This window comes from Myotis nattereri (genome assembly GCF_964212035.1).
Source record: "Myotis nattereri genome assembly, chromosome: 7".
In the NCBI taxonomy this organism is placed as follows: Eukaryota; Metazoa; Chordata; class Mammalia; order Chiroptera; family Vespertilionidae; genus Myotis; species Myotis nattereri.
The window spans coordinates 12,897,361-12,920,216 of record NC_138082.1 but is presented as its reverse complement, the minus strand read 5'-3'; the positions used below and the strand labels follow the sequence as shown (position 1 = coordinate 12,920,216).

General features: G+C 40.1%; 1 protein-coding gene across 1 annotated transcript in view; it reads right to left on the bottom strand.

Annotated features, from left to right (window-relative positions):
- PARD3B (par-3 family cell polarity regulator beta) overlaps nt 1–22,856 on the bottom strand; it is a 907,405-nt gene that overhangs the window by 143,856 nt on the left and 740,693 nt on the right. Inside the window, exon 20 of the mRNA XM_081095604.1 lies at nt 5,992–6,294. Within this exon, the coding sequence (XP_080951730.1) occupies nt 5,992–6,294 (303 nt within the window). The remainder of the gene's footprint in view (nt 1–5,991; nt 6,295–22,856) is intronic.

Below are 22,856 nucleotides of genomic sequence, written 5' to 3'. Positions count from 1 at the left end.
GACATGTTGTTATTGACACTTCTTCTGGGGCTAGTCCATTCTGTGGACAACTGTTGAGCCCAACTCCAAACCATATGGACATTCAAGTGACATGGCAGGAAGAAAGTGTTGGTTCTAATGACCAGCTTAGGGACAGCTAATTAGCTATGGTTTTTAACAAGCAATTGACAAAAGAGGTGAGTAATAACTGTTCTTCACTTACGTACATGACATGATTGATCTAAGAGAATTGGTGCTAGTTTTTTTTTTTTGCCTTTTGTCCCCTCACTTTGTTTTTGTTTCTCATGATTGAAATACACCAACAGAAGTTTGGGCTCCAATTAGGTAACCATTAGCCACATATCCATGGAACAGACAGAATCTAATAGGTTCCTATACCCACAAATTTAAGACTCAATAGCTAGATATAATCAATAACTTTTCTAAATAGTTATAGTTAGTTCAATAACCTTATTAATATATAGCCCAATAATATGTATCATAGTCTAATAGTTTAAAGTATAATAGCCTTCTTAAATAATTATAGTCAACACTTATTAAAAACTAGGTACTGGGATAATTTTATTTAATCCACAAGCAATTAATAGGAAATAGGATGCACTGTTGTCCCTATTTTGCAGTGAGAAAACGGAAACTTTGAAAAATTAATACATTTGAACCAAGATTCTAAAAAGACCAAACCTCAGGTCTTCCCCAAATTGAATGTATATGAAATTTCATGATTTTTACAATATATTCTGTATACATCTCTATTCTAATAGAACACATTATACTGTGATTATTTTTATATGAGACAGTTTCAGCTCTTACACTAAGTTCCCTGAGGGTAAAGATAGTTTCTAAACCTCTTTGTATGGCCTAAGAAATATAGCAGACGCTCGATAAAAGCTTTCTACAAACATTGGTGAATATCTTCTGGGAATTCAAGGCTGCTTAACTGTAGTACCAAGGAGCTGTGTGCCATTTGCCACTTTAGTTTAATAGCTGCTGCGTATCAGTCAATAAGTATTTAGTAAGCATATACTAAGTGCCTAAAATCACACTGGATCACAGAAAACCTTATTTTGCATAATTAAGTCTAAATGGGCACATTATTTATGAATATGTAGAAGAGAAAAAAGTTATTGATAGGATTCCCAAGAGCAAGTAATACCCTTTCTTGTCCGGATTACTGATTGCTAAATCAGGAGATATTTGCAAATATGGTGTACCTTAATATCAGTAAGGTATTTGACAAAGTCCTAATGTTCATGGATGAACTGGAGAATGCACACTAGATCACAGTAGACTGGATTAATAGCTAACAGTGTTGATTAATGGAGATCTTGAATGATGAGTTATGGGGATTACACTTGACTTTGATCAAACGATCTTTTAATGACATGGATGACTGCACAATGATTAAATATACGGATGGCATAAAGTTATGAAGGATGGCTAATATGTTGGAGGACAAAAATAAATACTTTATTTTATTGGCTACAACAATGGGCCAAATCTAATAAGCAAATATTTAACTTAAATAAAGAGAATATCTTACATCTAAAAAAATCATTGTACAAATGATTGGATTTTTCACAATATATTGAGGAATCTGGTTTGATAACAACTCAAGTGAAAACAAAATATATAAAAGTTAAGGCAATTGATATAAAAGTTGTCCATTTTAATAAGTTTAAAGGATTAAGGCCAAAAGAGGCAAGAGTCCTGTTGATTGCTGTGCCTTTTTTTCCTGACCATACCTGAGATATGGTGTACATCTCTCCATGCCATGCTCAATAGACGACTATCATAAATTCCATAAACTTAGTAGTGTTGAGTGTTTTCAGAATGTGGTTACCAAGAGTGCTACAGGCTCAATTATAATATGTGACTAAGACAAATAGAAGAATTTATCCTGAATAAGTTATTATATTTCTCAAGGTTATGTACATGTTTTCTTTTTCTTCCTTGTAAGGCCAGCTCTGAGCACGGAGCCTGGCACATGTTTGGAGCTGAATAAATGTTTGTTAATGAGGAGGTCACGCAGTCAATTCAGATATCTGAAGAGCTACTAATGAGGCTCACACCCTGTGCCCAGGTAGATTAAGCTAGGACCTCTGGTAAATGTTACATAGAAGCAGCTTTTGGGTGGAGACAAGTGGGCATGTGTATATCAATTAGAGTGATTTGAAAGAGGAAAAGGATGCCTCATGAATTCTTGTCACTGGAATGTATGGGTCAAGTGACATCCTGTGAGGGATTTTGTGGAGAAGATGCCTCTGCTGAATGGGACATGAGACCTGACCATCTAAGGTCCCATTCAACTCTAAGATTCTGTCAAAACATTAATTAATTATTTATTGAATATAGATTGTTCTGTAAGGAGATAATGGTGAGCAAAAGCAGGCAAGGTCCCTGCTCCCAGGGGTCCTGGAGTTGAGACCAGTGGTCTCCAAAATGGGCTGTGCGCATCCCAGTTGAAGGGAGGAAGAAAATATTAGAGTTATTACTTATTAATTTAAAATCTTTTCATTCTTTTGTTAATTTTTATATTTTCTATCCTATATAATAAAAGGCTAATATGCAAACCGACTGAACGGCAGAACGACCAGAGGAACGACCGGTCACTATGATGTGCACTGATCACCAGGGGGCAGACACTCAACACAGGAGCTGCCCCTTGGTGGTCAGTGTGCTCCCACAGGGGGAGCATTGCTCAGCCAGAAGCCAGGCTCACAGCTGGAGAGTACAGCGGCGGCGGTGGGAGCCTCCCCGCCTCCACAGCAGCACTAAGGATCCCCCAAGGGCTCCCGGACTGCAAGAGGGTGCAGGCCCGGCTGAGGGAGCACCCTCGCCCAAGTGTACGAATTTTGTGCACCGAGCCTCTAGTATGTTTTATAATACATATGATACCTCGAATATCATTCAGAATCAAATACATATATTTTGGGGAATTAACACCCCAAAACATTTTAACTTATACACTGTGTGATCAACCAAGATGCTAAATAATCATGTGAACGAATTGCAACCACATCAAGTGCCACCACTTCTATTCCCCTTTGTGGGACTAATCTGAACTCATTCAAACATAAAGCTTTAAGGTTCATACACTGTGGAAGCCCTTGAGCTGCTGCTGCTGCCATGGAGACTAACATATTGTAAACCCTAAGCAGTTGTCAGGCTTTTGGGACCGGACTTAGCCCATGCTATGCTCACATCCTGGAAGGATTAGCACTGTGAGAATCCAGGCCTATGATTCTGTTATAGTGATAAGGATTTTTTTGAACTACCGTCATTTACAGATGAATTCTTTATAAGCCAAGCTTTTCTTAGAAGAGCTGAAAGTTCAGTGCCAACCCTTGAGAAGCAGAGATAAGAGGCAGATGTTGCCTCTATTAAGAGGCCACTGTGGGACATACTCATATGATATATTCCTGTGATATAAAGATATATGGACAATAGAGGTTTGTTTCATATAGTGGCACAAACGCATGCAAAAAAATTGGAATATAACCTCCTCTGGACTGGAACCTTATCTTAGTTATCTTTGTATCTTCCTTAGAGCTTACTAAAGTAGCTAGAATACAGTAGGTACCAATCAAATATTTATTGAAAGAGTGAAAGATTGAACAGATGAAAAATGAATGATGTGCTTTTAGTTGTACATATAGTAGGTTTAGAACTCATAGTTCTCAATTATGGACACTGTTAGGGAGGATCCCACAGCAACTATCTTCTTAGACTCACCTGGTCCCTGGCATATCAGGAAAGTTCATAATGTCATTGATAAAGAACAGTAATAATAACAATGATAATGATAATAGCTAACATTATGAATGCTTATTATGTGCCAACACAAAAACTGCTTGCTTTAAAACTTAAAGAACAAGGAGTAGAGCAATCATTAAATATAATTAAAGATAAGGACAGAATGAAGTAATTCAGAGTATAAAGAATCACACTTTGATCTCTTATCCAAAAATATGGCACCTGTCTGAAACTCCACTGAAAGAACTTTAGATCATTGATTAATCAGTTAACTGCCACAATATTTTGAATTTAATTAAAAAGGTCTGTCGCTTGCATCTATAGACACTTACTAGTATGGTGTACAAATTGTTAATACAAAGAGGTCAGAGTCAAAGGAAAGACTATTGCTTGTACACATGTCTGGGCTGGGCAGTAAACTGCATATTTTTTCTGACATCATTCTATTGTGTCTCCAGTTATGATTATCCTAAGAAATTTTTTTCCTGGTCAAATCTACATGGGTGCAAATTAGCTTCAGGATAGTGTCTCCCAGTGTCCCAAAGAATAACCTCAAGATCTGGGGGGAAGTAAGCATTAGGTGACAACAGTTTGGGGAGTGATAAGTGCTGAGTGTTTTGTGCTCCTCTTAGAGACTTACATTGCACATGAGTATATTAGAGATAAAAAGACCACAGTAAGGAAACTTGTTCAGTATTACTTAATCCAGAATTCTCCATAGCTTTTGACAAGTAAACAATTTTTCAACAGAATGCTTCACATATATTTTCTTGGAATTAGGGTTAAGGAATACTGGCTTTTAAAGTTCCTAAAAAGAGCTCTGTGCTGGGATTCTAGCAGTGGACACATGGAAAGGGGATCACTATGAAGACCTATCTGATTTGGAGAAAGTAAGGTTTACTATGGTCTGGGCCAGAAAAGACTCTTGCTTGGTATTGTTATTTATATGACAAAAATGAAACCCAAAATAAAGACTTGGGAGAAAAAGACCAACTTTTAATCAGTTGTTTGAATGCACAGTTTAGTTATTATGGCGGTCTCACACAGTCATAGAAATTTATATTTTCATTTTATCCCAAAGAAAAACTTGACCATCTTTCTTTAATACTATCAACCTGGAAGCTTGACAGTAAGGATTAAAAATTGCTCCTTCCTTCCCACTTGGTTATTGGAAAGGCTCTGAAAGGTAATCAGTCTTGTGAAGCTACACTTTACAGTCTGCATAAAAATGCCATGATTTCCCTACCTCTCCCCAACCTAATTGAAAGTGCATAATATCCCCCAGCTGGGGAAATGTAAACGGTAAACATACGCAATATATCATGCTCCCACACAAAAGCTGGTTACTAATAGGGACTGGGTGGTTGTCAGGACCAAAAGGAACCTGGAAAACAAGTCTTTTTCTTTTTCTCCATCTAGAATGAGTGCTCTTTGTGTCTGCCACCCTCCCCGCTTCACCTCCTCCCTCCAGACTTCAAGCTGCAGCCAGATTAAACCAAGGTCAGTCAACTCATTCCCTGCCTGTGTAATTCTAAGGGTCACCTAACAATGTATATTGACTAACACGCTCTTATATCAGCCTTTCAAGAGATGAAGCATTTTGCTTTTGGCAGGAGGTGGAGCTGGAATCATCTTGTTTCCAACCTACTTCAATTGTGTGACGGATGGTCCTATTATCTCTTGCCTTAGCTGCTATACCTAAAGATCCTTGGCCTTGTCACCTCTTATCTTTTTCTATTTCATCAAACTCCTATTGCCAAGATGTTCTCCTTTCCTACTGTTGATCAGCCATGAATATCTGTACAGAATCACATGAGTATAAAATCTCAATCTTACTTTTCAAAACCCTCTGGCACCTCTGCAGTGATCTATGATTCCACCTCAGTTATGTCTTCTTATAAGTAATCATTCTCACCTAAGACTCCTCATCTCTTTTCAATAAGACTTTCACAGTAGGGTTTTTAGCTGAAAGTGTTCACCATATTCCTTCAAAAATCACTCCCTGTTGTACCATGAACTCAACTTCTACTACTCATTCATGTCATCTTATAATGGGCTATTGTTTTATTTTTGATAGCCAATACCTTACAGGTAGGTCAAAGCATAGCACTTGTCAAGGGTACTGTGTCATTTCAGTTTTAATAGATTGAAGAATGTGTTTTTATATGCTTCAGAAGTAGAGATAATTTCAAACTTATTAAGTTAAAACTACATTCATCTTTCAATAAATTACATTACCTGTCAACTGGCACCGGTGGATGGTATGGCTTGTTGACCTTGGCATAGAGACCCTCTAAATGGTCTCTCTCTGGAGAGAGTGGACGGCCATTGCGAGGATAAACCAGTGGTCCAGCCCGAGGGGGAGACGGAGACCTATAGACATTTGCTGATGCACATGGTTCCCGGAAGTGGTTCACCCTGGCATAATTGGGATCCATTTCATCATCGTCCATATCATGCAGTGATCCAATTGTACCAGTAGCATAATCAACAAGACCTCTTGCCTGCTTTTCCCTTAGCTCCTGATGTTTTGCTCCAATCCTGAAAAATGTAGAACAGGTAACAGAGACATCTGTGAGTTTATATGCTGGTACAATGATACACTCGTCTGACTCTGTTAGTTCCTCCTAGTCGGCCACTTAGCTGTCACTTACCTGTATACTCAAGACCACACCACAGCGAAATGCAAATAGCATAGTCCATGGGATTAATTTTATATCTATGGCCTTTATTTGTTAAGGAGTCTTTGCTATTATAGCAATGCTGTAGGTACTTTGATATCTTGCCCACTGATGTCTGGGATGATTACAGAGTCAGGCTAATTTTCATTAACATTCCTTCCCTATAAGTGGGATGTGCTCATGGGAACAGTATATCTTTGATGTGATCTTATGGAAGCCGGCCTTGGAACAGGGATGCATGTTAAACAGTCCATCGGAATCTCATACTTTGTCTATGATGTCACTACTTGGCACTCTAGAGTTCCAGTGTATTCTTCTAAAGAAAAGAGTTTGTAAAAATTGATTTGAATATGAAAAATAAGTAAAGAGGCTTTCTGGTTACTAAGAGCAGTGGGATCAGATGTAATTTATCAGAGACTCTAAGTTTTTTTGGTTACATAAATGGGGATCATTATGTCTCATTACATAGGAACTAGGGATAGAGTAAAATAGTGAAGAAATTAATAGACTCCTGACAGAGATGAATTGGCACATATAAATGAATTAAACACTACTACTGGCACAACTCCACAGTGCTAAAACCTTAAATGATATTACTGCTGATCAGTGTACTGTGTATGGGAATGGGAGCAGAACAGGATACTTAGGTGGATTCCAAATCCATCAGAATTTTGAGCATTCGACATTTAATCTGGAAAGTGTTAGATCAGCTCTCCTAAATTCCCAGTTAGGTGTTAAAATGGAAAGGTCGCTGTGTATCTTATAGGACAATGGCGATTTGATGGTGTCAGGAGGCTTTCGGCGCGAATGAGGAGAGAACGTAACCTTACACATCACTGGGCCAGCAAGGTGTATTGTGTACCGGACGAGAGAAGTAAGGTGATGAAAGAGACTCTCAAGAAAGGATGGTGACAAATCCGGAGTCCTGGGCTCAGAGAATACGAGAGGGCTGTGGGCTAGAAGCAAAAGATCTATATTTGCCTGGAGATATATATCGAAGGCTTAGATGAGGGAAAACAAAAACTGAACTCTCTCAATATATTCTCTTCAAATAAAAACAGCTGTTTTTGCACATTGCAGCTAGCTTTATTTTACTGAACATCAAACTCTTTGTAAAAATCTTTAAAAGCCATGATCTTTCAAGGTATTTTTCTCTTTAGGCAGAATGGCTTTTTTTTTTTTTTTTTTTTTTTTTTTTTTTTTTTTTTTTTTTTTAGTAGAGAGGAGGAAAGGAGAAAAAAAATATGAAGAAGGGACAGGATAAAAAACCAGCATCTATCCTCAAGTCACAACAGATGAAAATAAATGTCAGAATACTTTACTGCATCTCTCTTTGGACTAGGTCAAATCGTGTACCATACACTGCATATAAATAATTAGGAGAATTCATATTTTTGCAAAGGGGAGTTAGAATTTCCAAGGGATTTTGAATGAAGATAAAAGGAAGATTACTCAGCAGGGTACCTGTTAAGAGGCCCTGCCTATCCTCTTTCAATGCATGTTAGCCCTGGATTCATGGATGTTTGTTTTGAATAATTTTTTGATAAAGGAGATAAGCTGCAACAAAACAATCTTCCCAGGGACAGTGCCAACTGGATTATCAGAGAATGCTTGCTGCCCTGGGATGATAGGGATGGATTTCCTTGCAAATAGAGTGCAGGACATCAATAAAGTTAGGGGGCGGGGTTCTGTGTGGTTACCATGCCTCCTAAGAGGGATGCCTTCAAGAGGAGTCATTCAGCAGAAAGATGAGCATCTCATGGCTGCCACGTGGGGCTACACTTGTGCATTAATGAAAGAGGAAAACACCAAGCTTGGTTTTTGGATATCACAGGAATAGAACACTAGTATCTGTGTTCCTTATTTTATCACTGCTCTTCCTTTGAGGCTTGCTCATTAATATGAGCATGCAGAGATTCTTGGGTGAAAAGTACTCAAGCAATATTTTGTCCTGTATTTTTCCTTTCTAAAACAAAACAAAATTTCTCCTTCATCCTCTCGGTACCACTAAGTGTCGCAGTAACTAATTTCATGTTAATCCCTCAGTATGTGAAACAGAAATTTCTCTGAACCATCATTCTTATGCCAGATATGAGGGTCAATCCAGGAGGCAGAGGAAAAGGCAATGTTTGCAAAGGGGAGTATGGACCTCCTGCTCCAATGCAGTGTAAGAATTCTAGTTGTTTATAGTCATTTCCCCTTGGAGGTCTCCTTATCACTGGGAACTCAAGCTGTAAGAATATCAATTTTTCAAAATAGTTCTGGATAATATAGCGTTTTTATTGGGTGGTACCACCAGTTTCCCCATTCTCCCCAGTACTCTGCCTTTAAATTGTTTAAATCTCCCTTTTCCCTTTTCCCCTATAAAAAAATTGTTTCTTTTTTTCATTACACCTCTTGGATATCCTCTTCTGATTCAATTTCTTTAGTTGCAGTCTAGTGTTTAGGTTTTATATTGCCTGCATCTGCATTGTCCAGTATGGTGATCATTAACCATATGATTCTATATAAATTTAAATGGGAACAAATTACCATTACATAAAATTTAAAACTCAGTTTCTTGACTTCACAAACCACATTTCAAATGCTGGTTGGAAAAGGTGGCGAGATTAAGCAAAAAAAAAAAAAATCTCACAGACACAGATAATAATATGGTGATTACAAGAGGGAAGGGGGAGGGGAGGCAGGAGAAGGTAGAGGGGGAATAAATGGTGATGGAAACAGATAACTTTAAATGGTGAACACACAATACAATATACAGATGATGTATTATATAATTGTACACTTGAAACCTATATAATTTTATTAACCACGGTCACCCCATTAAACTCAATAAAAATTTTAAGAAAAGAAATAGAATAAAAAGAAAAGGACAGGCAAATGAGAGAAAATATTTGCAAAATGACCCAATTAAAACTGGGCAAAAGACTTAAACAGACACAACACCAAAGAAGATCTAGACATGCCCAACAAACAAAGGAAGTGTGTTTAACATTGTACAGTAAGTCATCAGGGAAATGCCAATTAAAACCACAGTGAGATACTCTTACTAAAATGAAAGAGAAGGATAACATCGAGTGCTGGAGAGGCTGTGGACCATCCCGAATTTTCATGCACTGTGATGGCATAATCCCTTTGGAGAAATGTCTGGGAGTTTCTTATCACACTACACTGGCACTGAAGTCATGACAGACAATTTACCTCCCAGGTACTCCTACAAGATAAATAACTACATATGTCCACAAAAATTGCTGAGGTAGCAGCTTTATTGATCATAACAAGAAATGGAAATCATTGAGATGTCCATCCATAGGAGAATGGATAAGCAAGCAATAGAATGTTCATATAACAGCCTATAAATGATCAATAACACAAAATAAACTCCTGAAATACTCAACCATAAGGATGAATCTCAAAATTCTTATGCTTATCGAAAGAAGCTGGACATAACAAAAGAACTTACTACATGCTTCCAATGACAAGAAACTCCAAATCAGGCAAAAACAACCTCATGGGGACTGAAATCAAATCAGGTGCTTCATGGCAGGGCTCCACTCAGGGAGAAAGGGCTTGAGGGGACATTCTCGCGTGAAAGGAAAATTCTCCACCTTGATATACGTTCATCAAAATAGAACAGGGATAGTCTTCTCCTTAGTTAAGACCTGAAAATGTCACTGTATGTAAATTATACTTCAATTAAACAACTCAAAAGAAAAAATGAAAATTAAATTCAAAAATGCCAATTATGCTACGTACAGGGTGGGGCAAAGGTATGTTTATAGTTGTGAAACAGTTTATTCTTATATTATTATTTATTAATTATTGTATTATTTTTGTATTAACAAACTTAGCCTACTTTTGTCCCCACTCTGTATATACCCTTAAATCCATGTGATAAAATCTAAAATACTTGGAATAATTTATTATAAATGTACTTATATATAATTCTCCTTTAAAATATATCACCTAAAATAATTATCATAAATTAACAGAATGAGTGTGATTGCTGGGAAATAATTTAAATTGCTTAAGGAAACACAGCCCTTTTTTTTTCAGGCAATTTAAACACTTTCCAAGTACTAATTTACAAGCCAGATATTGATTTTGATAAATACATATCATTCTTATTAATCCATAAACACATCTTCTAAATACTGGGTAACTTGTTTAAGTCAATTACAAGATTCTGCATTTATCGTTCAACAAATATTTATTGAGCATCTACATGTTTTAGTTTGTTCTTGATACTGAAGATTCAACAGTGCATACAAATTCTTGCCCTTATAGAATTTAAATTCTAGTGAGGGGAGGCAGTAATGGACAACAAAGTAACTAAGTACAATAAAAAAAAAATGATGTTAGATGGTAGTAACTGTTATAGAGGAGAAATAAACAGGGGAAGGTATTGGGATGGTTGTGGGTGGAGTGGGAGGGTTATACTTTTAAATATGTGATAGGAAAAGGCACCCCTGAGAATATTGAATTAAAGCCTTGAAGAATAAGAGGATGGAACTGTGTAGCTAGCTGGGGGAGAGTGCTTTAGGCAGAGCGGGTAACAGGTGTAACAGTCTTGAGGCTGGCAAGTGCCAAGAACAGCAGAGGCCAGAGTGAGAGAGCGAGGAGTTTGATGGCCAGAGTGGGAATGGGGGCCTAGATCCTACGGGGCCTTGAAGTCCATGATAAAGATTTTGGCTTTTACTCTCAGAGAGGTATGTAAAAAAAACCCCACCACATTTTATTATATAACAACAATGCCATCATCTCACTTAAATATGAACAATGGCCCTAGCTGGTTTGGCTCAGTGGATAGAGCTTCAGCCTGTGGACTGAAGGATCCTGGGTTTGATTCCGGTCAAGGGCACATGCCAGGGTTGCGGGCTCGATCCCCAGTAGGGAGTGTGCAGGAGGCAGCCGATCAATGATTCTCTCTCATCACCGATGTTTCCATCTCTCTCTCCCTCTTCTTTCCTCCCTGAAATCCGTAAAAACATATTATATAAAAAAAGAACAATGTTTTTAATGTCAGCTAATACCTAGTTTATAAACAAATGTCCCCAGGTGCCTAAAAACGTCTCTTTCCCAGTGGATTTATTTGGATTTGGCTCCAAAAGCTAATCACACATTAAATTTGCTTATGTCTTTTCAGCCTCATTTCCTATATAGAACCATACTCTTTTACCTTTTCTTTTCTTTTTTTTTTTTTAAATTTTCCATGCCATTGAATTGTTGTAGAGACCAGGCAGATTTTCCTATAAGTGGTCCCACATGCTTCTTCATGATGTGATTTCATTTATTTCTCCATTTCCCCCCACCCACCCACCCCCACACACACTTCCTGTTTATGAAAGGCAGTTCTAGAGCAGCACTGCCCAACAGGTCTTCCTGTGATGAGGGAAATCTGTATGTGGCCTGTCTCATACTTGACATGTGGCCAGTGTGACTAAGGTACACATTTTAAAACTTAATTAATTTAAATCTAAATAGCTACATAGGACCAGCGGCTACTGTATTAGGCAGATAGAGGCTCAGTTACATTCAGGTTCAACTATTTTGGGAGAAGAGTACTGCAGTGGGTTGAACATTGGTCCCCAAAAGTAGGTCCATATTTCCCCCTATACTTTGCTTTCCATATACCAGTATCCAGAAAAAACTGCATGTTAGTGAAATGAGATCTTTCTCATTTTAAAAAAGAAGTTTCATAGTAGTCTACTGTGTGAACAAGCTTTTGTTCCAATGAGTCCCATGTTCTTGGACATTTGGGTAGTTCCAATTACAAATAATGCTGTAATGACAAATCTTATGCAAAAGTTAGTCCATATTTTTGCCATTGTGGTTTTCAGATGAATTCACAGAAGTAGGATTTCTGGGTCAAAGAGAAGTCACATATAATATTCCTAGATTATGACAAATTTCTTTCCATAATTGATCTATTTTGCATTACCACCTGCAATGTAGAAGGATGCCTATTTCTCTGCAGTCTCACCAACAGAATATATTGTGGAACTTTGAGATGTTTGATAAACATAAGTGAGAAGTAATATTTCAGTGAAGTTTTAATTAGCCTGTCTCTTATTATGTGATGCTGAGTATCTTTTCATATGTTTAAGGGCCATTTTCATTTCCTCTTCTGCGAGGTATCCCTATCTTTTGCTGATTTTTCTATGAGATTGTCATTCCCCCCCTCGATTTTTCAAAGACCTTTGTGTAGCAGCAATATTAGCACTTTATCTGTGAAATAAATTGCATATATTTTTTCTGTTTGTCATTTGCCTTTTATAAGTCCACTTAAAATGATTGATTCGCATTTCATACTTTATACTTTATTCTCAAAAACTTTATAAAATGTTGCTAGTTTTGCGTACTATTTCTTTGATTGATTTGTCTCACTCAGAAGGTGTCAGAAGTGTAGTTCGGATTGACTTGACCAGGGCTACGAAAATGTAGCCACTGGAATCCTCTTTGTTGCTACTCTGTGAGCCCAAACAGCAGAGACACAGATGAATAGATAGTAGAAGAGATGATTTGCTACCTGCAGTGGTGACAGTAGTTGGGGTCAGAAAGGCTTTTCAGGGGAGAGCTATGGGGTAAAAGAGGTAGTATCATTAAAAGACATTACGAACTACCTGCTATACAGCTTCCTTTTTTGACGGTGGAGATAATTTGTCCTGCTATCATTTCTGCTTTTATAATAGAAGCTGCAATTAGGTCACTACAATTATCCTTTGTTCCAGCAACCAGGCCCAGTTTCTTCAGCTTTTTCTTATGAAAAGCCACTTTATGCTGCAATATACCTGGTCAAGAAAAATTATGGCTGCTTTATTATGTTTATTATTATTATTATTATCATCGAGTCACATGCAATATTTGTGATCAATGTTTCAATTTGTCAACAAGACTATTTTAAGTGCATTCATATTTTTCACTACTTACTCATTCCTGCCTTGGTATCTATAATATTTTCTAAATGATATTTTTTTCCTGTGCATTTTTTCTTATCCTAATCTAGACCTGATGTGGTTAAGGGAACTACATTGATGGGATAATCTATCACTTATCCTGTAATAAATACATTTTCTGGAAAGTAAAACTTACATTCTACAGTACTGACATGCAAACTCTTTAATGCCATTAATCGAATCTTTTAAGTAGACCTTTTCTTCATGTTTTTCTTTTTGCGCACAGACACACATCTAGCATTTCATGATTTGCATAAGCAAATAATGCTGTGCCTTGCGGATATTGTGCTTGACTGGGAATATTGTACGTGCATTTGTGCCCATGGTTTGTCCAATGGCATAGAGCAAGGGTGATGCTGATGCTGATTGAAGCAGGTTAAGGCAGTCAAGTCTGGGAAGCCTATGAGGTCAGGTGTGGTCTCAGGACATTCTGACCCTGGAGAAACCTGAGCGGCTCGCCAGGTCTTTGTGTAGGGTGGGGTGGCCAAGAAAAGATTTCCATGTCCCACCTGGTCCAGCTCCTACCAAATTGCCCACATCAAACAGTTGACACTGAGTGCATTTCATATTCTACAATCATGGCGGTCATTTGCAATCCTCACCTATTAGCTGTATTTCTTATTATGTCAAAGGGCAAGATTCTCTAGTAGTTCCCCATTGCTACTAAATACTACCGTTTGGAGAGAATTGCCATTCAGTGAAGACTCTCTTAGTATTGCGATTTACATTTTCCCTAAATTTATACCTTTCCCAGACCCATTACACTTCCTCCATTGCTAATGTGCTGAGTTCCTGTAATTTGTTTTCTCATAATGTGGACAAATTTCTCAGAAGTGCTTAGTAAACATCCTTTAGTTTTCACTGGAAAATTAGCCCCAAAGAGGGGGCGAGGGGAACAGATGACAGAGTGCTCGCTATCTTCTCTGATAATGCATGGCTCCCTCACAGCCACCCTCGACGGCGCCCCTACCAAGGGTCTCATTAGGCAGCGAAGACATGAGGTCCAGGTTGCTGGCCTAACACTGAAGAAAGAGCCAGGAGACTCTGCCCGTGAGAGGGCTCTGCGGTTTGAATAAAGTTCCTAAGTTACTGATGTGCTTTACTCTTGTCCATTAGGCTTATTGTTGTGACATCTGTATGTAGCAAAAAACAGCCTTACTTATTTTCTATAATTCCCCCCATTATTGTGCATCCACTGTGGAAAGCAGAGGGTGAAAGTAAGTTTTCTGTATTAAAATGATCTGATATACAGCACTTTTCAATCCTAGGACCTGCTTGGGGTGATATCTACACAAATAAATGACTGGCTGTTGACATGGTACTGGTTTTCATCATATGGAAAAGAATGAGAATAAATCCCGAATGCTGACTGTTTGAGTTACTGTACGTCTACATAAACTTCCTGGGGAGGAAACAGGAAGAATCCAGAGAATAAAAGGAAACTAGCTACATTTCCTTTCCTTTCCCTTCAAACTCTTCTTTTCTTTCCATTTGTCACCTGGAATTTCACACCTGCCAGTGCTCCCCTGGACGTGTCTGATCTTTGTCTCTAAAAGCTTTTCACATAAAAATGTGCTGATGCACAGGGAAAGTGGACATCCACACAGCAAATGCGGCTCTACTTCCTTTGTTTTCTTAGCCGTAAATGCCAGATGTCTTCTTGGGAAGAACTGTGGCTTTAGGAAGAGTTCTGGAAGGACTATCAACCTCCACAGGGCCTGGACACACCAGGTGTGGAACCACGAAAGTATCTGAGACAGGATAAACACACACTGTACACCTAACATCTCCATCCAGCCCAATGTGAGGGATTCTCTTATTCTGATAAGTCACGTGCCCTGCAGGATAAAGCATTTTTTTTTTATTGTTTAAAGTTTTATATTTGTCTCCTTTTCCCCCAATTGAACCCCCCCCCCCCCAATCCCACTTCTAGAACTATATCTCAAGAAACCAGAAACACCAATCAGGAAGGATATACGCACCCCTATGTTCATAGCAGCACAATTTACAGTAGCTAAGATTTGGAAACAGCCTAAGTGCCCATCAGCAGATGAGTAAATTAAGAAACTGTGGTACATATACACAAGCATTTTAAAAGAAGCAGAAAGTGCAGTCTCCCACCCCTCACCCCCCCGATCTATTTATACATGAGACTATTTAAACAGCAAAAATATTGTACTGAACCACTGTATTATCTACAATGCTTGTTAGGATTGTTATTCTTGCCTTTTCAAGATGTGACTTTGTCCTAGAGAAACCATACAGATCAGTGGTCAACAAACTCATTAATCAACAGAGCCAAATATCAACAGTACAATGATTGAAATTTCTTTTGAGAGCCAAATTTTTTAAACTTAAACTATATAGGTAGTTACATTGTTATTAACTTAATTAGGGTACTCCTAAGGCTTAGGAATAGCCACACTCAAGGGGCCAAAGAGCTGCATGTGGCTCGCGAGCCGCAGTTTGCCGACCACAGATATAGGTTATTCTCAAAAGTCTAGACACATGCCAAAAAAACTGACCCTGTCAATCAATTTGGTTTCTTAGGTTCCAACAGTTCCTGTTTATTATGTACTCAGAACTGTGCGGGGCTACATTACAAGGATAGGGGATATTGGAGTGACAGGTGGAAGAACCACAGGCTTGCCCATCACATCTGCAAACTAAGTCCCCTCCTAATTCCAAAAGGGGAGTGACAAGGCCTCCTTAATAGGGGTTCAGATCTAAGATGAACTGGTGCCAGGAGGACACCTGGCCTCCTCCATGTACATGCTAAGAATGGGACATGAGGAAAAGCCAACCAGCACCTTAGATGATCCCCACCATGCAGCCAGCAGGAGGTCCAACAAGCTAGTCCAGGAGGCGCCCACTGTGTCTACAGTGATTCAGCCAACGAGCTGTTGGACAATTAAGTAAGCAGACAACTAGGAGGAATCACCCCATTCCTGCTCCAATGGATGACAAGGAGCAACGTTCAACCACAACCACTGGTTTCCACCTGGGTGTAGCTTGAGGGAAGCTATTTGAGGAACATATGCTACATGCACATGGTCTTGAGAATGGCAGTGAGGATTTTTATTTGACACGAGGGCCAATGGGTTTTCACACTAGGGATTCTAATGTCGATCATCCTCATTTGTCCCTCCACAATGACCAACAGACATTATGTCAGACATACTCTTTTGAGTTGTCATTCGCAGTTCTGACCACAGCATTCCAGTATTTGACTGGCTCCTTATTCCTCGGTCCACCTGGTGGCTCTTTGCTCCAGGTTATGTTTAGAGTTAATATAGGAAATCTCTTCACACTTGAAAAGAGGTTTGGTTTACCGCTTATTGGAACCATAAATTCCCAACGTGACTGTGAAGTGTTGGGAATAAGGGAGAGACTGACGTTTTTTATGTGGTTAGCAGGGTATAGTAGTGGTTTGAGTTTTAAGATGTGGGGAAAACACCCTTAATTCCCTTCATTACTACCTGAGATTTAGATATTCAGGTTCCATCTATTAGCAATAAAGAAGCATACTTTTTTTTTTTTTTTAAGTGGAGGAAGGGTGTGGCTAGATATCTCCCTACAGGGAGAATCCACTCTTTAGGTAGCAGTCTGGATGATCTCCTAAAGAACGAAAGTTTACCTGCTACTCTATGTAAAAAACTTCCATGTCTTTTACATTTAGGTAACGTCCGACCCATGAGGCAATGTCATCGGACACAAGCCCTCCATGACTTTGGCTTATGCACCTGGGTCTTAGTTATCAAACTTCCATCACCACCTTCAATGCCTTGGGCTTGATTAGCACTTGCGGCCCTTTCTGTCTGCAACCCTCTGCCTCCAGGGCTTCCTGTGGCTGGCACATCACTGTGTTGTCAGTTACCCTTCCCAGTCCCTTCTCCCTGTCATCTCATCCTATTTTCTTTTCCTTATAGTTCTGTCACTACATGACTTGATCTCTCCCATGGATCTGTTTACAGGAATGTAAGCTTCGCAGGAGTACAGACCTATTCCCTGGCTATGGATATGACTCCAATATCTAGCACAGTGCTTGGCACTGACAAATATGATGGAAGCAGAGCCTGGGAGAGAAGACCATGTGAGGCTGGAAACACAGTGGGAGAGATGTACTTTGAAGGCAGAGGAAGAGGCCATGAGCTGGAGTTGAGGCAGCCAAATAAAGGCAAGGACAAGGATTCTTCCCTAGAGTTTGCAGAAGGAATCAGCCAGCCTACAACTAGTCTTTATCGCAATGAAATTGATTTCATATGCAGTCTGTGTTGTTCAAGCCACAAAGTTTGTGATAATTTGTTACAGCAGCAATAGAAAACTAATACAGATTATAAAGAAATGGAATTGATAAGTTAAAGCATTTAGGCCTGACCTATTTTCTTCCAGAGCCTAGGGTGGTGTGTCATGTGAGTCTTTCTTGCAATGTAGAAATATAAGCAATGAAACCAACCTCACACTCTGTAGCAGATAAAGAGACAAAGTAAGCCAAATTCTGGATGTTTTTGTACTGTGAGTCATTAAAAGATTAAAAATAAAAATATATGTTTACCGCTGAACATAGAAGAAGGAACCTAAATGAATGGCTCTAAATGTCAACATATCAATTATATTGGAGACCTTATTGTGGGCCCAACATCTACCCAACGTGGTCCTGCAGCTGAATCTGTGACACAAGAAATGACCCCCCTGAAGAAGAACTGTGGGTTTCAAAGAGCTGATGCCAGGGCCTTCCTACAGATACTGCCCTATCATCGCCCCAGATTCGCTATAGAGTGCATGTACTCTTTTGCATTTTAAATAAAGCAAAACTTCCAAATAAGCAGCAGTCTTTTTATCCCCTCTCTTAGAAAATCTACAGCGACCTGCTTGCAAATATACAGTGGAAGTATCCCAGAAGAGCCCCTTGGTTCATTAAAATAATCAGCATATTCCAACATGTATTCGTCCCTGAAATAATAACAATTCACTTTCCATAAATTAATTATGGTTTTAATGAGGGAGATTTGCATGTAGACTTGTGCCTTCAGATCTGCACAGGAGGCAGCCTCCGCACCTTACAGCTCCACTGAAGAAGGCCTTTTTCCAATAGCCCAGCCACAGTGGAGGGTATGCAGCACGCTGCTGTTTGAGAAATGGAGAAGCAGCGTGGCAGAAGGAGCCAGAGAGCCTGGGTTTGGAACCGAGTTCTGTCTCATTCTAATTTTGAGACCATGGGCAAATTATTGAACCTCTCTGTCACCTGTAAGATGAGAAATATAATAGTATCTACCTCACAGGGAGAAGGCTAAATGACTTAATACAGCTAAAGCTATTAATATAACTAAAAGCTAGTTTTCAATCTCTGGCACATAAGTGACAGAGATTGTTGGCAAGAATAATAACAATCCTGCCCTGGCTAGTGTGGCTCAGTTGGTTGGGCATCGTCCCATGCACCAAGAAGTTGCTGGTTCAATTCCCAGTCAGGGCACATGCCCAGGTTTTGGGCTCAATCCCCAGTAAGGGATGTGCAGTAGGCAGCTGATCAATGCCCCCCACCCCTCAAATCAATAAAAACATATATATTTTTAAATAAATAATAATAATCCTCCATTTCTGACATAGCTGAGGGGGAAGTAGCAATTTCACATGCACACACCCCTAGGGGTGTCTGCAAAGCATTGCCCAATTCATCCAGCTTCTTCCTTTATACTTGGAACCCTAGACAGAGTAGTTACTTTTAATAATTGCTATATGACCTGCATTGGTGAAATGCACAGGGGATGGGGATGTTACAGCTAATTAAATTTTCAGCTTGATTGAGAGCAAAACAGCAAATGCTTCTGGCTTGAATCTGTTGGCTGAAAATTTTTCTAAAACATACTAATCCTTTAACTTGTCCTAACTCAACTCACTGAATAGAATTTCTTTTAGAAGTCTTAGTACATGCATCACTTAAAGACCAGCCTTCTCGGCTCCAATATTCATCCTTATAACATCTGAGATACGGAAGAGTCACAATGGAGTAACGAAATGTTAGCTGTAAGTTTACTTGATACATTTCATCCGCATTTGCTGAAGGCCTAGCCTATGCCTGGCACTGGGGGGCATTGTTTATTCTCTCCATTCCACCTCCCCTCCTAAATGAAATGTTCAAAGGAATTATGAAAGAACTAGAGGCCCGGAGCACAAAAATTTGTGCATTGGGGGGGGGGGGGGGAGGTCTCTCAGCCCGGTTATGCACTCTTGCAATCTGGGACCCCTCGGAGGATGTCCACCTGCTGGCTTAGGCCCACTCCCTGAGGGATCGGGCCCAAGCTGGCAGTCAGACATCCCTCTGGAAGCCCGGCAGCCTTCGGGGGATGTCCACTTGCCAGTGGGGAGCAGGCCTAAGCTGCAGTCGGACATCCTTAGCGCTGCTGAGGAGGCAGGAGAGGCTCCCACCACCACCACTGTACTGGCAGCCATCAGCCTGGCTTGTGGCTGAGCAGAGCTCCCCCTGTGGGAGTGCACTGATCAGCAGGGGGCAGCTCCTGCATTGAGCATCTGCCCCCTGGTGGTCAGTGTGTGTCATACTGACCAGTCATTCCCAGTCATTCTGCTGTTAGGGTTAGTTGCATATTACCCATTTATTATATAGGATAGAGGTCTGGTGCATGGGTGGGGGCTGGCTGGTTTGCCCTGAAGGGTGTCCTGGATCAGGGTGGGGGTCCCGCTGGGGTGCCTGTCCAGCCTGGGTGAGGGGCTGACGGGTGTTTGCAGACTGGTCACACCCCCTTTAGGGTGGGGGTCCCCACTGGGGTGCCTGGCCAGCCTGGGTGAGGGGCTGATGGCTGTTTGCAGGCTGGTCAAGCCCCCCCCAGTGGGGACCCTCACCCCATGGAGGTTTGGCCAGCCTGGGTGAGGGGCTGATGGCTGTTTTCAGGCTGGCCACACCCCCTTTAGGGTGGGGAGTCCCCACTGTGGTGCCTGGCCAGTCTGGGTGAGGGGCTGAGGGCTGTTTTCAGGCTGGCCAAGCCTCCCGGAGATGGAAGCTCCCAGCCTCTCCTTTTTATCTTTTTCCTTTTTTTATTCTGGGATTTATTTACCTTCTATAATTGAAACTTTGTAGCCTTGAGAGGAGCTCAGAGCCAGCCAGGGCAGGCGGGAGGGAAGCCTCCTGCTCACTCCAGCTCCGTGGCCACAGCCGGCTGAAAGCAGGTATCTGGGGTTTATTTACCTTCTATAATTGAAACTTTGTTGCTTTGAGTGGAGCTCAGAGCCAGGAAGCTTGGCTTCCTCCATCATTGGGGCAACCAAGCTTCCTGCTTGCTCCGGCTGCCATCTTGGTTGGGTTAATTTGCATATAGTCACTCTGATTGGCCGGTGGGCGTGGCTTAAGGCATAGCAAAGGTATGGTCAATTTGCATGTTTGTCTTTTATTAGTGTAGACTAGAGGACCAGTGCATGAAATTCGTATACTGGGGAGGGGGGTGTCCCTCAGCCCAGCCTGCACCTTCTCCAATCTGGGACCCTCAGGGGATGTCTGACTGCGGGTTTGGGATTGAGCCTAAACCAGCAGTTGGACATCCCTCTCACAATCCGGGACTGCTGGCTCCTAACCATTCTCCTGCCCGCCTGCCTGATCAGTCCCTAACCACTTCTGCCTGCCAGCCTGATCACCCCCTAACTGCTCCCCTGCCAGCCCGATCGCCCACTACTGCCCTCCCCTGCCAGCCATCTTGTGATGACATGAGGGCATGAGGGCCACCTAGGTTTTTATTAGTATAGATCTGATTAGTTAAGTCCAGATTAATGAAGTTTTGGTATAATTACTACCTTGCAAAAGTTTAAAGGGTAAGTGAATTGTAAGAAACATGGCACTTGCTTGTTCAGGTAGCTTGGGTTGTCATATCTGTTGCCAATATGTAAGACAAAAGGCGAAAATGGCCTTTTGTTACCCAAGTTGATTTTTTTTTTAGTTGTTCAAAACTGTAACAAAAGTTCAATTTGCTTCATCTTTAAAAACCATATATCTATATCTATATTGCAAATACTAGTAGACCTATACACAAATAGATAGTGTGTAAACCCCCTATCAACAGAACTATTTTTGCAAAACTTTCACACACTACTGGAAACTGACGTTATCTGCCTGACTCAACTAACTGCTATTTTCCCAGAAAGTTTCGCCCTAAACTTTTCAGCTGTCTCTGTCAGCTTTGGAGAAAGAAATTATAATTAAAAGCACCCTGATTGCTTGGAAAACCCCTTAGATTTCAAATGAAAAATCTTCCTGAGACTTAAATTCCTCTCTAGTCAGCAGCAAAAATATCATATATTATTGATGAGTTTAAGAATTTAAAAATCTCTTTCAATATGTTGCCCAGTTAAGTTGTACTTTCTAATTGATTTTAATGATTTCATTGCAAGTGTCTATTATACTGGGTGCTAAGGAAGGTCTGTCCTATTGTCCCACCTAGAACACTATTTATTCGTGGCTGCCTTCTCTGTGATCACACAGCACTTTTAGAGCCTGTTACAGTATTTACCACAGTTTAACTTCATTGTAATTAGTTGTGTATTGTTTTCTCTCCTCTCTCTTAATCATGAACTTGTTGAGGGATGAGGTAGTATTTTACTCATCTTGCTATTTCCCCTAAATGCCTAGCTTCTCAATTAATGCTTGCTGAATTATTGAAGAGTTCAGGCCAAAAATAATTAAAAAGTCAAAAGTGAATCATAGCAGAAAGTATCTTCTCGAGTCCTGTAAGTGGGAAAATTTCATATAAGTATAATTTAACTTCAGATTCGAAGGCAAGATGGTGTATCCTGAGGAAAAAGATTCAGGGATGTAAAATAGATAATTAGTTCCACAGATGATCAAAAATATTAAAAAAATCATCAGAACACAAATCTTTCTCATGTGCTTTTAGAACTGAAATCGGAAACTATTCAAATGAAGTAACCAACTAAAGGTGACCTATCATATGAGAAATGTGAAAAAGAAAAAAAGAGTAAAGGAAAAAAGTGTGAATACAAGATGGTAAAGATTAGCAACAGTTTATCCAAATAAGTATTGCCTGTCAGTAGCATGCCTGTTAGATCTTAAAATGCACATCTTAAGCCTCCAGCGTACTTCCTGTCTGGATGGCACCCAGGGCTGTCACACACAGAGCAGCCAGACACATTTCTGCTCTTCAGTGAAAGGTCAGGGTGGCTGAGTTGATCCTCCAAGGATGGCTCCAGCACGTGGGGTTCAGGTTGGAGGGTTACAAGGAAGAGATGCACTCAATAGGCTACATGTGGGGTGAGACTTGCCACCTTTTGTATATACAGGTGACATGCTCCAATGCCCTCCCTGAAAATAGGGTTCATTTGTTCCCTCAGCTTGAAGGCCTCTGTTTGAGAGAACACATTTTAGATGTTCACCTGGGGTGGGAGGTACCGTTTGGATTACTTATAAGAACTACAAATTGCTTGATGACAAAGACCTGCTTTTCCT